General features: G+C 42.9%; 1 protein-coding gene across 1 annotated transcript in view; it reads left to right on the forward strand.

Moving 5' to 3' along the window:
• The window catches only part of LOC136651472 (probable acyl-CoA dehydrogenase 6), an 83,891-nt gene that overhangs the window by 12,919 nt on the left and 54,492 nt on the right, over nt 1–16,480 (forward strand). The window contains exon 2 of the mRNA XM_066627891.1: nt 75–195. Coding sequence (XP_066483988.1) covers nt 75–195 — 121 coding nt within the window. The remainder of the gene's footprint in view (nt 1–74; nt 196–16,480) is intronic.

The raw sequence follows: 16,480 nt of genomic DNA on the forward strand, positions 1-16,480 counted from the left end.
ATTTGGGTAGCTATGTTTTTGTTATTTAACCTTTTTAACATTCAGAATGTTGTTTTTTCATTTTTCACATGCAGATTATAGATAAAGAAATTAATCCATTTGTCAACAAATGGGAAGAAGAGGGTCAGTTTCCAGCACACCAAGTTTTTAAAATCCTGGGGAAAGCTGGATTCCTTGGAGTGGACAAACCAACCGGTAAGGGAAGGGATGCACGTTGGTCTTTGCATTTAATTTAAAGAAATGGTCTGGCTTTTAAAGGTTTTTAAAAAAAAGACTTTTAAAGGTGTATGATTCAGAGATTGCCCAATAACTATTTCTAAATTAACTTTAATTTGAAAAAATTCAGTTTGGGTGGTGAGGAGGGGAAGTGTTCACTAGGAATACAATTCCTGCAGGTTTTATATTAAATTTTTTTGTTTTCATCATAAAAAATTTGTTCTGTGTTACTGAGACTTTCCTTACTTGTTCAGTTAAAATTCTTCATGCTGCTCTTAAGCATTCTAATGAAATGACTGAATATAAGAATTGCTGTAGCAAAAACCATGTTGAGAATACCAGGTACTATATAAGCCATATATGAGCAGTATAGCCATTTATCATCAGTTAATCTGGACTGTAGAATGACTGTACAGTTACAGGCTATGTCAGTTTCACAAAGCAGGTCTAGCAGCATTACATTGAGTCATTGTGTGGGATGTACATACAGTACATGGGAACAGATTTAGAGCTCAATCCAAAGGTTGCGCTAGGCTGGCACAGGCCCCCTACACTGAACCAGGAGTGTCGCAAGCGTGCCGTAAAGCACGTTTGCAACTACAGGTGTCCGCTGCTTAATAACGGTTCGCTTAATGATGGACTGCATATATGACAGTGGTCAAAGTACAATAAACATGCCCTTAATGAGCCAATTGCATATCCGATAACCTGCAGCAGAGTATCTGTTTACACAACAGAGAGGCTCTTAATGCAAAGAAGAGGCAATCTATCTCCAGTAGCCTGTGCAGCCAGCTTGTGTCTGGCAAAGAGTGTCTGTTTGCACAAGAAAGGCAATAGATTGGTCTGAATGTTCACTTAATGACCTAATTGCATAACAACTGGGATTGGAGAACGTATCCCCGTTGTTAAGTGGCGCACACCTGTACTCTAGAGCAGGCTCCCACATCAGCTTCCAGATGCCAGATATACGCCTGGATGAGGTAAGTTTGCGTCAACCGGACAATCTGGTCCAATCTGGTTTTGGAAAAAGTGGCAGGAGGGCATTTTGGAGGCAGGGAGTTTTGGGGCAGGTTGAAGGCAGAGTGGGAGGCGGATTGGGTCCAGGAGGGGAGGTGAGGGTGGTGGTGAGGAATCGGGTCCAGGAGGGGAGGAGGGCAGCAACCTGCCCCATTTCTTAACCCCTGCTCCCGGGCCCTGCATGGGCTGCTTGGATTTGTGCCAGCAAATTCATTGGTGGAGATCTGAGTAGCCACATAGGAGTAGCCTTATAGGGGTAATCAGGGCTTGACATGGGGTAAGGGAAAAAATATCCCTTTACCCCGAGTTGCCCTCCAGCCACCTCCTAACCTGTGCTGGATATAGTGCAGGCCACTCGGCCTGCCTGTTCCAGTGCAGGCTAGGTTTGGGCTGTTAGAGAGTTAAGGGTAAGATTGTGAGCACTGTGTTATCAAATTCCTTCCTCCTCTTAAAGACAGAAGAGCAGCTACTTTTGGGGAAAGGCTCTTCTTCTGTGGCTGGATAGGCAGACGTATTCTAAAATGGAGCAGGAACCTCTGCCTTCACTCCATAGGCTTGAAGCCTGGGGGGATTCTAAAGAAGGAGAACAATCTGGGGATGATAGGGCAAAGGATAAGCCACCCTCAAGCACACTTCTTCCTAAGGTGTGCTCCCTGAAGTTTTTGGTCAAAAAAGCCAAAGAGATTTTCAGCGGATGACCATGTGAATCATCCAAATCTGCTAGATTTCCTCATGCTTTTCCTTTGGTAAATATTTCTACTGCTTCCAGTGGCGGTCCTGGGGAGGTCTGCGGGGGCAGAAGCCCCAGGCATCACGCCTTTCAGTTCTGTGGGTGCGGCACTGCTGCTTCCATCCCATTTCCAACCTCTGTTGAACTGCAATGGAAGGAATGGCAAAAGCCATATGAAACCAAGGCCATCTGTCAATTTTCTGATGGTCTGTTTTCAGCTTGATGATGTCACGTATGACTTTGGGAGGATCTTATTCAACTCTTACTTCCAAGGTGCTTCTCTCTTCAGACGCAAAACAGTTGCCTGTGGATCAGTTGCCTGTGGATCAATGTGGCTACCCCACATAGAGGTTTTGAAGTCTGAACTTCTTTTGAAGTCTAGGAACTTCTTCCACAGCATTTATTTATTTTCTCTCTGAGAAAAGTCTTTGGAAGAATCACTCTGACTACACAACCTTTTTGACCAGCACTGTGATTTCACTTTACAGCTAGAAGCCATCAGTGTGATTTCCCGAAGAAGTCTATGGTGGTACAATTGGGACATAGCACCAAGTAAAAGACTAACCTAAGATTTTGATGGGCTTTGTAGTTTTTCCCAGTGAGGTGGAAACTCATATTTATCTATACCTAAGTGAACTTCTCATCCATTTCCTATTCCTCATAGAGTGTAAAATGTCTGTACTTATTTTGGAGCTGGTGAGTGCTCTGGACCACTGATTTAGTTTACATCAGGGTTTTTTTTGTGACAAACCTTTAAGTTGCAACATCCCAGCTTTCATTTATTGTTTCAGTCTAATAAAATGACTTAAACTGGGTGACACAAACAACTCATTCAACCTTTCAAGCATTCTGCTATGGAGCACAGCTGTTTTAAACCACAGTGTGAACTACAGTAAGGAAATGGTGGGTAGAGAAAGATCTTACTTATGCAATGTGGGAAGATTTGGAACATCTGAAAATCCTTTTAGAGAGAGTCAGCCCAATCCCAAATCTATTTGTCTGGAAATAAGTCCTGCAATGGAATCTTTGCTCTAGGAAGTATGCTTTGAATTGTAGCCAGAGCTGTGGAGATGCAGCATCCCTGAAAAGTAGAGAGGGGTTTGCTGCCTTGTTCATGTTTAGTCTTGAGTGCTCACATGTGAGCATTTGGGTATTTATGTATAAGAAATGTGCTTTCCTTTATTAAATTACAGAATAAAATGGAACAAAAGTTTAGCAATAACATGTTGCTTACCTTCTTTTCTTCTGCAGTTCACTTCTGGATAGCTTAGTTTTGAGTAATTTAAATGTTAGCTTTGTGATGCACATTGAAATTACATGGAAATTGGAATTCAGTCATTATCCTTCACCTTGGGTCACATCATAGATCAGTGAGGGATGATATGTCACCACCGGGATCCTAGCAGAATGTACAAGGCAAACACTTTGAAGATATTTTCAGATTATATTGAGCTGCTGCTTAATTGTGAGGGAGTCATTTTTGAATGCAGCTTCCCCCACCCCCATAACTTTTAGTAAAGCAAAAAAAGTGCCTCAATGCCAAGCATACATACATACATACATACATACATACATACATACATACGTAATGCAGTTGACTATAATATGATGCAGAAATGCCCAGGACAACTTGGCACAAAGTAAAAGAAACCTGAATTAAGTTGATTTGATAGGGTTTAATGTTTGCAGCACAGGGTAATCTGATTGATGTGGCAGAGTGGTAGGCATGTAGGTCTGCATCTCTGCCTTTTGTGTGTGTTGTGGAATTATAGCTTCATGATGTGTAAAGAGGCAGTAGCCCTGAAAAGCCCAGTTCTGACACTTAAAAGATAATTCAGAAAGCCTTTGACCAGGCTTACAACTGATGATTGCATGATGAAGGTCTTAGGTTCAGTCCATAGCATCTTTGGGCAGATCTACAAAGGTGTCAGGCATGGGTTCCCTGCTTGTGGTCTTATCATTGACCCACCCACTGTCTCTTGGTTCCTCTCACCACTGCCACTGCCACTTTTAGAACACTTGCAACAGTTAGGTCCTGTGCGTGACATTTTTGCACAGTGGACAGCTAAATTCAGGGACAGGATTCTCTCCGTCATTTCCATTTGACATGGCAGCACAGGCAGAGTGGTGGCTGTGATTTCTGAGTCAGGCCTTGGTCCATCCAGCTCAGATGTGACCACTCAGACTGGCAGCAGTTTTCTAGAATTTTAGTCAGGATTCTTTTCCAGCCTTGCCCCAAAGATGCTAGGGATTGAACTTGAGACCTTGTGCATGCAAAACATCTGCTATACCACTGAGCTGCAGCCCCTCCCCCTCTTATGATTCTGTTCCAAGATGTTCCCAGGGTGGATCTTCCCCCTTTTCATATTTTGCAATGATCACAATTGTTCTCCTGCCCTTTTAAAGTCAGTTCACTTTTACAACGCACAGGATAATTAAGCCACTTTTGTACTTCCACTGTCTTGATTCTGGGAAAAACAGATTAACACCAATCTGTTAATTGCTGTTAACCAATGTTGTGCAGCATATTTTTGCCTTCCTTTGCATAGGCTGAAACATGTAATAGGGTGATATGGGAATGGAACTTCTCCCTTAAAAATGCAAGGGAAGGATGTGTTGCTCTTGGCTTTTTAACATCTTTCTTACTGGGCAGAGGAGTGAAGAGTGGTGTTTTTGTTTATTAGTACAGATAACTGCAAAATATGTGGTTTCATTTTCAGTGTGGCTTATCTGTTTCTTTTGAATATTGTCTTTTAAAAGTGTGTTGGATTAATACATATCTACTCTACTTTGGTTCATGTGGGTGCTGTGGGATTTAGAGTTGCTAATCAGACTTTCATAGGAGGCATTGCAAAAATTCATACTGCTGTTGAGTTCAGTAACATCAAACTTCAGCTCTCTGTCTGTCTGTCTGTCTGTCTGTCTGTCTGTCTGTGTCACTTTTCTTGGGTCTGGTGGCACTATTCTAAACTTATAATTGTAAGCAAGGGCAATGCTTGAAAAATAGATGATTTATTATCTGAGAATAAGGCACAGTAATTTGAATTGCAGCATCAACGCTTGATTAATCTTAATTTTCATCAAAGCATAAATTGTAATGAAATATGCAGGTATTTTATACCTTATCTCGCAACTTGAGTTTCTGCAAGGAGACGGAAAAATTTTTCTGGTATACTCCTGGCATGCTCAAGACCTGGAAGCTGTGTGTTGCCAATGCAGTGCCTATCCTGATCTCAACATGTGAAACATGAGCATGGTTGTCAAACTAATTTCATACAGCGGATGAAAGAGCAGCATGGCACCTGCTGAGGGCTGGAAGTGACGTCATTAATCAGGAAGTGATGACATTAAGCCGAAGATGGCCATAAATAAGCACTTTGTTGTCATGTAGGAACTCATAAGCATGTAGGAACTCATTAACTCCTTAGCTGCAAATGACTGAAGAGAATATATGCAGATCTTGATCATATTTTCAAGATATGGGGGAGCCTAATTATTAAGTTGAGAGAACCCAATTATCACACCAGCCACTCTTTCAGCAGTGCTACCTCTGCCAAGATGCAGCTTAGCAGCTGAGAGGTGCTCTGTGAAGTGATGGCTCGACTGAAACAGTGCTGCTGAAGGCATAGAACCAAGTAGAAACAGTGGTGGACCTGGCACTGAACAAACAGGGCAAACGGGAAACCTTCCTAAGGCTCCTGACGCGATCTGAAACAAGTTTATGAAAGTAATGTTTAAGACTGTGGGGAAACCTCAGAACACTTCACCGGTTGGTCCTGGAGTTGTGCAAGGACCTGTTTCGCCGATAAGCATTGGGGGGCATGGTGCAGAGGGCGACATCGCAGACCTTTGCCCTGGGGCACCTTGAGGGCAGGTCCGTTCCTGTGTAGAAAAGCATTAATTCACATGGAAGTAATGCCACCATGTTGATAGGATGCAACTTATATGAGAGTTTCAGTGTCCATTCACACCAGCTCTGTTTCAGAAAACCATTTCACTGTGCTAGTTTGACAAATCCAATTAGTTCTCAGTCACCACTTCTTTACAAAAATGCTGACTATTGCAGTAAGGACATTTTAGATTAACTTTAAATGACTAGTGGGACTAATGGATAAAAAGAGAGACTGAAACCAGAAGTAGCATCAAAGCAAATCTCTAGACTGGCAAACTTTAAAGTCTTCTTACATTTCCCAATTTAGTCACTGAATTAACTTTGCTATTCATATGTGCTTGCCAGAAGGTATTTAGCCTTTATATATTTCTGTGTTGCTGTTGTCTGATACTCATTCCTGCAATGCTATATTTACAAGCAATTTCATACATCTTTATGTACGATTATGTGCTTTGCAGTCATGTCTTCCTCTTTTTACCTTTCTTTCTCCTTTTATCTTCAGTCACCCCTCACGTTTCTGCTGTGCATGTGTGTGTACATGTGAGTGAGAGATTACACTGTAAACCTGTGTGCAGGTCTTTTGTTTCTTATTCTCTTTCTTAATCTGTTTTCTATTGCACAATACCTTGTTTTTAGGTGCTTAAGAGCCCAAACCTAGCCTTTCTCCTAGGGGCAGTGCAGCGGCGCCAAAAAATTGGGCGCTATATTCATTGGCGGGGGGGGGGAGAAGTGGATTCGGAGGCTTCAAAGGGGGAAGGTGGCAGTGACCATCAGGCAGACAGAAGCTTTTCACAAGTCAGGCAATCAGCAGGGCAATAACCCAATCACCCTTACCCAACCAGCTTCTGCTCCCTGTTAATTTGCTCTCTCAACCTCAGGAGCCAACAGGTCACTTTGGCCCTCCAAAGCCTTGGCTTTCCAGCCAGAGTCCACACTTGGTTTGCAACAGGATGCCAGGCTCAGTTACTGGGCATCAGGTTAGCGTAAGGTCAAGATGGAAGCCTGTCCTATTTACCACTAGTTTCTCCCTTCCATGGTTCCAATAATCCACACAGCTGTAAATAGATAGGATTTATTAAAGAATAGAAATAACATAAGACAGGCACTTTGCCTAAGCATAGATTTAGGAATTTAAAGGCAGCATACAGTACACACCAAAATTAAAATAATGAAAACTAACTCCTAACACTAAGACTAACTATCACTCTCCAAAAGTCTCACATCAATAAATTTCAGTCCATCAGCCCATTAGATCAGGGTTCATCGATCTTGGAACAAAGTGGTCAAAGCTCAGGCCCCACAGGCCAGAGAAGAACTAAGACAAAGGGTGTTCTCTTTGTGTGTCAAACAAAAACAAAAAATGGATTTTTTCAGCAGAGTCTTGAACCTGGTGTTCGATATATTCAGCAAAAAATCCAAACACTTTTATTTTCAATTTAAAAACAGTCTTTCGGGTAAGTCTATAGAAGTAACTAATTCATCATTCAGCTATCATATCTAACTGCAGTAACTTTTGCTTGTTTGTGGTACATCAATAGTGTAAGAAGGAAAAAATCGGAATCCTGTTTCTTACTTAACTGAGTCACCTGGGTGAATGTCTAATTGCAAGTTTGCATTAAATGAAAAGTAGTTTATATGTAAGAGATTCACCAGTTTTGATTCAAAAAAGTAGGAAACATCTGCTTGTGAACAATGTGAACAATGAAATTTATAGTAGTATAAAGAGATGCTTCCAGTATAATCTGACAGCAGCAGCTGGTGCGTGATAAATGGAATTGTGCTGAATTTTTATTACGGAGGTGTCATCGGTTTTATCTTCATACATAACTGTGTGGCTTATTAATTTGTCAGTGGAGTCTTTTGGTACATTCCTTTCTTAATACTAAACTCTACTATCAGAGATTGGGAAGTTAGTAGAAAGACTACGTCATTGCTGTAGGAAAGAAACCCCACATAATCAGGAAATCATAGAAACTGATGGTGGACATGATGTCTTACAGAACATGTTGTGATTCCTGCTGCTGAGATATTGTATTCCTACCTCTCATATCTTAAGACCTTTGGCCCTTTATTGTTACATTAAGCAAAAGTTGCCTGTCAGCTTTTCTACGTAACTTTATATGTTTTTTTTTTAAATGGAACATTCTTTGCCATTTTATCTGATAAGCAACACACTATACAACTACTGAATCATCAATTTCTATTTCCAAAATTAAGCATAAAAGTTATACAGTACTCTTTTTTTTAAGTTGGAACTCTGGTTAAAAACTGAACTACAGGTTTCTGGTTGGACACACTTCCAAAAAACTGTTGACCCTTTGATAACAATTTCAGACAGATCTAACCTTTGCACCCGTTTGATCATGTTTGCTATTCAGTTGAATCAGCTGTCCGAAGAGTAATGGAAGCAAATAGATAATGCAAGTTCATAATTTTTCTTGTACAGGAATTTTCCAAGGCAGTCTTTATTATGGATAAGAATGCTGTGTGACTTGTAGTTAGAAATTTTAGTCCACACACTTAACAGAGCCTCTAATGTCTGCATCTTAAAGAGAAACACAGATTTGCCTTTTAAAAGGTATGTCTTGGCAAGTTGGCATCAAAATCAAGAATCTTTTCAGGTGCTACAACCAGTGGTTCAAATAGCAATCGTGTATAGAGTTTTATCTGTGTAATCCCTGATGGACAGTACCTTTTTTATTGCTATAGAAAGGCTAATTGCTTTATTGTCAGCTGCTTTCTGCACAGTGTGTGTCATATATATGCATTCCTAAGTAACCTTGCTTTCTGTATGGATGAGAATTACTATAATATTTCTGCCCACCATGCAACATGGAGGATCAAATTTATGATGGTGAACTTAGTCATTCTTTTCCAGCAGTTGAAGGCATTTGAATATGAAAATATCTAAGGACAGAAGTAGTGAGTGCCAGCCTCAATGTTTCTTCCTAACTGGCTTTGACCAACTTTTTCTCTCTTGCCCCCTACTTTCTCCTTTCTATTTTCCCCAGATGCTGCATCATTCGTAAGTTGCACTTCCAGACAGAAGCTGATTGTTGCTCAGTTCTGTATACCCCCATTTAATTATTGAGTCTTCTCTTCTAGGTTTGTAAGCATAGCAGTGTAGTTCTCTTAGGCTGCAATCCTAACCACACTTTCCTGAGAGTAAGCTTCATTGAACAAAATAGAACTTACTTCTGAGTAGACCTGCTTAGGCTTGTGCCCTTATACTATTGGGGAGGGAGTATCTGGGGAACTCTCTCCCAGGTGAAAGGTTGCAGGTTCTTAAAATATCTCTGACTTCTTTCTGAGTGTGCATTTCTGCTCAAACCAGCAGAGCAGTTTAGGATGAAAAGCTGGCCAGATGGACTGTATGAGAGATTATAGAAGGTTTTATTGGCAGCTCTTCTAGGAACTGAGCATTTGGTTTATTTAAAATATTTATCTCCACCTTGAAATCATGGTTCACAGGTTATTTTATAACATCTCTGAATTGATAAAATATAAGAGCCATGCTGCAAATCTGGAAAGCCCAGGGCTTGGGGGTGGGGGCAGTTAGGATACGGTGGAGGCCTGCTCTGTCAGTCCTGACCCCTTCTGACCTTTCCATACCCCAAAATGCCCCCTCCCCACCTCCCAAACGCCCTCCTCCCACCCCTCACATCATCTGGCACAACCTTACTTGTATTAGCCAGCACTGGGATAGGATGTCGCACTGCTGGCGCAGGCCTTCGCACTGGCCAAGCCAGCTCTTGAGCAGTCACAAACGTGCTTTGTTGCACATTTGTGTTGCTCTTAGTCAGTGCAGGGACAACTGTGCCAGTTCAAGAAGAGGTTTGGATAGCGCTGTAAACCCCACTGAAGCCAAGGAAAGTAGCATGCTGGCATCTAAAAGTCGGAAGAGTAGACACCCAACAAATGGTTTTTGGGAAGGGAGTGCCACAGCATCACCACTGAAAAGGTGCTGCCTCTAGTATTCACACACCTCACCTCATAATTTGGAAACCACTGATGAAGATCCTAACGATCTGGCAAGTTCAGTGAAAATCTACAATGCTGCATGTTCATTGAACCTAGGACCATGACACTTAATATAATTGCTGATACCGTACTTGTAACTTGACCTTTAGAAAGCAGACTTACTAGCATCTCCACCTTTATTCAATCGGCTGAGTGATTCTTGCTGTATTCTGTGCAATATCTAACTCCGGGACTTTACCGTTAAAAAATTATGTGACTAACCATTATTCAGATTAGGGGTCTTTCCAAACCCTTTCATAAGAAAAGATTGCTCATGGGAAATATCGTTGGACTGGATATTAACTTTCCCTAAAATTTTTACAAGTTGGGCTAAAACTTTGCCAGATGTACGCTCATTTTCAGCCAAGTTATGTGCTTAGCTGTAAATATGTGCCAGAGTAATCCTAAAAGAGATCTATTTAAACCTCTACTTAACTGTTGCTCTGAATTGCGGTATAAAGTTGACCAAGTCTAAGGGGACACTTCTGAGAGCCCAGTCCTGTTCTCCTCCCCTGCTCCCGCTGGTGCAGCCATGCCAAAAACGGGCACACTGTATCCAGTGGGGGAGGGGGCTTCAGCAGGCTTCAACAGAGAAAGGAAATTTAAATCCCTTTACACCTCTGTAAACCTCCCACTCTGCAAACACTAGTGATTTTGCTAGTGCAAGTCGGAGGAGAGAAAGGGAGCAGGGAGGCTGTAGGAAAGGGGATAGGATCTGGGGTGCACCATCACTGCCAGATCCATCCTGTCCCAAAGCCTCTCTTCTCTCCCCATCCAGTTTCATTCCCTTCTCAACCCCTTCCATCCTCTCCCACCCCCTCCTGCCTCTTCTGCTAACTTACCTACTCCAGCTGGCAGTGGGAAGGCTGCCCACACATGCGAGAAAGCTTCGGCCTTCCCGCTCTTGTCCTGGCAGTATGCTACTGAGTTTGTTGCGGGAAAGTCCTTTTCAGTGCTTGGCAGAAAGTGCTTGGTAGAATAGGCATGCACCAGTGCTCAGCTCAAACAGGATTGATCTGTAGGTCACTGATCAATTTTTAAGAGTAACAAATGTTGTTTCTTGCAGAATGGAGGAAAGCATGTCGAAAACGGGATTTGTTAACATCACATTTCATGCCCCATAGTCTGTGGCTGTGATAAGGGTATCAATTAGAATATAATTCTATCCCTTACAGCCCAATCCTATCTAATCCCTCCCCTGTGCTGATGCAGCCACACCAATAGAGCATGTACTGCAACTTATGGTGATAGTGCTGGGAGGTTTCCTCAGAGTAAGGGCATTTTTGTTCCCTTACCCTGATGAAAGCCCCTGCTTCCCTAATGGGTCTCCTCAGTACTGTGCCAGACCCGCAGTAAGAGAAGGAGCTCAGAGTACTGGCATAGGCGAGTACAACTCTGACCCTTACAAGATTTACGTTGGCTTTTTTTTTTTTACAAGCAAATAAGTTATTTGCTTGTAAGGCATTTTCTTACAAGGAAACAAGTGCTTAGATTGTCTTAATATTGAAAGTTCAGCAAAAACAAAAGCAGGGGGAAGGGCTTCCATGAACAGAATCAACGTTCTATTTTGTCTTCCCAGTGGAGTCCATTATCTAGTGGCAAGTCCCTTGGATTGGCTGCTCCTCTGCCTCCAATACTAGGAAATGGACTATGGAGGTGATGGGCCCAGTCCACGCTATAGGTCAGTAGAGGTCCCAAATGGCAGAGTAGGGGGTCATCCTCAAGCCCAGACCAGTGCCTGCAGGGCAGTTGGAGCTTCAGCCCCCTCTGTTGTCCCAATGTCCCTTTCTTTCTCCCCAGTTCACCTTCATTCTGTCCTTACCCCTCTCTTCTGCCCTGGCTTTTCTTCTCATCTTTTCTCTTCTTGCTTAATCTTGGTCCTTTTACTTCCTCTCACCTTCAGACTATTTTCTCTTGCCTTGTCCCCTTACCTTGGTCTGCCTTTCTCCTGTGTCCTTACCTTGGTCTTGTCCCCTTACCTTGGTCTACCTTTTTCCTGTTACGTTACTCCTTCTTCTCACTTCAGCTGTCCTCTCGCACACTTCTCCATTCCATCCTCTTCCTTCTGTCCTCCTCTCTGCCCAGACCAGGGATCAGCAGCCCAGCCCTCTGCACAGCAGATTCCTTTCAACTATGGTGTTGGCTTTTAGAGCAGCACCAGCTATCTCACCGGAGCAGGCGGTTTCTGGCAATAATTTTGCTGGGCTTCACTGCACTCTGTTGGCTGTTGATTCCCTGTTCTCCTGGCCTGTTAGGAATTGGGATGTACAGGTTATGCCCCTATACAAATCAATGGTGCAGCCACATTTGAAATACTATACAGCATACAATTCTGGTCTACATCTCCCAAAAGATTATTCATCTGGAAAAGTGCAAAACAGGGTGACCAGAGTGAGCACAGTGTCAGTGTACCTTTGTTACGAGGAAGGGCTACAATGTTTGGGACTCTTTAGCTTGAAACAGAGATGATTGGGGGACATAATTGAGGGCACAATTTTAACTTCGTATTAGGCTGCAACAGGCTCCTTGCACTGGCCTACAAGTTTTGTGATTACTCATGAACCAGCTAGGCTGGTGCAGATGTGCACTGGCTTGCCAGTGCCAGATCCAGCCCTGGATCCGGTAAGTTTGCACCTGCCCAGGCAGACCAGCACAGGGGGTTGGGAAGGTGGCAGGACAGTATTCTAGGGGTGGGGAGGGGCATTTTGGGGTGGGGGAAAGCAGACTGGGAAGCAGATTGGGCCCAGGAGGGGGGGTGGTTCTGGCCATTGCACTGCACACCGTTTTCTAACCCCCCATCTCTGTCCCAATCACCCTTACACGGCTGCTTGAATTTGTGCCAGTGATTTCACTGGTGCAGTCTGAGTAACCCCATGGGGTGCTGAGGCATTACTTGGAGTAAGGGGAAAAAAAATCCCCTTACACGAGTTGCCCTCCAGCAACCTCCTGACCTGCACTGGGTACAGCGCAGGCCACTCGTCCTGCCTGTTCCAGTGCAGGTTAGAATTGAGTCGCCCATCTTTTAAAAATATGCACAGTATGGGGGAGAGAGAGATTTTTCTCCCTTCTTGACCCAGGACTCATTCAGTAAAACTGACTGGCAGTAGGTTTACAGTGGACAAAAAGATTGAGAATGGATTTCTTCATACAGCACATAATTGGACTGTGGAATATTTTCACAAGATGTGCTAGAAAACCTTTTGCTTAGATAGTTTTAAAAGCTGATTGGACCAATTCACAGAGGACAAGTGTATCAATGGCTACTAGTCATGATGACTATGCATTATCTCCTGGTTCAGCCACAGTATGCCTCTGAATGCCAGTTGCAGGGGAGCAATGGTGGGAGAGCAGAATGCTTTTCTCTCCTGCTTGTGGGATACTCAGAGGTGGCTGTAAGAAACAGGCTGCTGGACTAGGTGGGTTTTTGATCTGATCCAGCAGGGTTTTTCTTACATTCAATTGTTTCAGGTTTTGGGTCTGTCTAGGGATTTAAATCCTTTCTCTGAGGAGACTCACAGTGATTGCAGCTGCAGCTAATTCTCTCCAGATGACCAAGGTTTAGACGCCTGTGATGTGGTGGGATCTCACAGACTGTGATCTCTTTCTGGAAGCCCATTACTGTGTTGTGGGTGGAATGGAAATGGAATGGATCCTGTGATGTTTTCAGTGTTCCCGCTTGTTGTTTTGTGCCTTCCCTGCATGACTAAAATGGGTGCATCATAGGCAAACTTTGTATTTGGTGGGTGGTGACGGAGTTTTGACAGAGTCTGTGGCTTGGTGGTTGTTATAGGTAAGTTACGTCCTTTTTATCCCCCTTTTCTCTGCTTTTGACATTGCTGCATAGGATCCCCCCAAGTTATGCTAGCACTGTAACAGCCATCTTACGTGGATTGCCTCATAAAATAAAAAGAATTAGAATATTGTCATTCTTCAGACTTCTTCAATCCAGGCCTTCATTTATTATTATTTGTCTCCTGAATATTTTAAACAGATGATGCAAATTCCTTAAGAGGAAATGCATAATAAATCGGAAGCAAATTAAATCGAGTATCAGTGCACTCTCCAGAGTACACAATAAGCTAGAAAAGGCTGTTCTTATTAAAGTCTCTTAATGCCACCATGGCATGAAATGACGCAAGCTTCTAATTAGGGGAATGGTATAGGCAGCACTCCAAATTGGGAAGAGGTAGAATTCAGCCTAATACCACAAAAGTGATTCCCAGTGGCTAATTGCGTGCACACTGCCAACCCAAATGTTCAAAAGCAAAAAATTGGCAGAACCCTCATGTGAGTTCCAGAAACAAAAATTCATGTTTGAAGCCTTTAGGACAGCAGTTAGCAAACTGGATATGGGAGTTCTTGAGAGAATATGGTCTGCGCTTTTCATGACGGGAGGAAGCCTCTGTCTCTCAGAGCTGTCAGCAGAATATTGAAAACATGAACTCAACATGTGCTTTAACTGAACAACAAAAGAAAACTGATTTTAAGCCATCTTTGAATGAAAAGTCAGATACTTTGAGTTCAGAGTTTTGGAGTTTGTTACATCTCAAATTGGCTGGAGCCTGCTAGATCTCCATTTTCTGGTTAGGCATGCACACACATCCGGAGTTGGGCCTCCAATTAAGTCAAAGTTTTGCAAATGTTTCAAGTGAACTCCATGAGAATTGGAACCTTTGCAAAGTTCAAATCTTTGCAAGCATTGCTCTGTCATGAAGGACTGCAAATGTTCAAATGAACAGAAACCTTAGTGAACTGTCAGATTATTTGCATGGGTTCAGATATTTATGGGAGGTGATCATGCTACTTCTGCTTGCAGATATTCAAGAAAGAGAATGCATTGCTAGCCTTAGAGCAGGGGTGCCCAAACCCCAGCCCTGGGGCCACTTGCAACCCTCGAGGCCTCTCAGTGCAGCCCTCAGGGAGCCCCCAGTCCCCAAGTGAGCCTCTGGCCCTCCAGAGGTTCGTTGGAGCCCATTCTGGCCTGATGCAACTGCTCTCAGCGTGAGGGCGACTGTTTGACCTCTTGCGTGAGCTGTGGGATGAAGGCTCCCTCCATTGCTTGCTGTTTCACGTCTGTGATGCAGTAGCAGCAGCAAAGGAAAGGCTGGCCTTGCTTTGTGCCAGGCCTTTTATAGGCCTTGAGCTATTGCAAGACCTTCATTCATTCATATAAGTTCATCTTTAATATATTCACTTATGTAAATTTATTCAAATTTTAAATGCAAATTAATTCTTTTTCTCCCGGCCCCCGACACAATATCAGAGAGCTGATGTGGCCCTCCTGCCAAAAACTATGGACACCCCTGCCTTAGAGCAAAGGTGTCAAACTTGTTTCCTACAGCAGACCGAATAGCATTCATGGTGCCTGCTGAGGGCCAGAAGCTTTGCTCCACTAGATTCTGAGCCTCCATGTTGGGCCACCAGCCTGACACAGATGCTTTTGATTCTATGCCGATCCTTGGGTCACCATAGAATCGAGTAGCCCCATTGTGGGGCTACTCGCCTCACCTGGGAGAAGGGGCAAAAAGTTCACGTCTCCCGAAGAGATGCCAGTATTGCCCGGTTAGTGCTCAATATGCAGTGGCAGCCATTTTTAACACAGCTGCTGCCCCGCTCTCTGGGCAGCATAGGATTGGGCTGCCCATAAGCATATGCAATTGTGAAATGGTCCATTGTATAGCGTTGTGTCACTCCCGGATTGGCCTTTTCAGCCACACTAGACGCTGTGCCAGAACCACCTTTCAGAGCGCGATACCATTGTCTTTCGAGACTGAAGTTTGCCAATACAATACATAGCGTTGAGTTGAAACCTTGACAAATTTAGGTAGGGTTGGAACAGGGGCTGTACCTCAGTCGCTGAGTAAATGTTTTGCTTGAGGAAAGGTCCCATCTTCAGGCCTACCTTACCTGGAGACCTCAGGGATTGAGCTGGAACCTTCTACATGCAAACTGACCTATGCTCCATCACCGAACATAAGTGGAGTCGTAGGTGGTGTACTGGTGAACTCAGTTGAAAGCCTGCTTTCATGAGAACCACATAGCTGTGTTTTGGGCAGCTCATGTGAATATGTTCCTGCTTCTAATAACAAACAGGTGATTTTGTTATGGAAAGTATCTCTCTGTTTAAAAAAAAAAGTGTAGTTATTAAATAGGAAAGCTCTGTCCTATAAAAACTCTCCATTTAAAAAAAATATTTAATGGAAATACTCATCAACCACACTGTAATCTTCACAATTTTCACAGAACAGGATGTGTTTCAGGGTTGGGAGAATCTGTATTGGGTGAAATCCATGGAAAAATACAGACCCTTTTCATGGAAGAATGATTCCTTTCTGCTTTTTTTTTTCACCCACCAAAGTTGCTGCACTGACACTAGTAAAGTTTCTCATTTCCAAAGCAAACTTCTGCTCATTTTTCAAAGGAATCATTGTTGTTTCTACTTTTTCTCAACTTCTGCTATAAAACGAACAAATTTAATTTTGGCATCTTTTTGCAATGGAAATTTTTCTGTTATAGCTATTATAATAAATAATTGCTTATTGAGTTTTGGCTATGTTTCCTGACATGTAAAACTTGTGAAGATGATGCAGACTTGACTTCTTTTT

This window comes from Tiliqua scincoides, chromosome 5 (genome assembly GCF_035046505.1).
Source record: "Tiliqua scincoides isolate rTilSci1 chromosome 5, rTilSci1.hap2, whole genome shotgun sequence".
NCBI lineage: Eukaryota > Metazoa > Chordata > Lepidosauria > Squamata > Scincidae > Tiliqua > Tiliqua scincoides.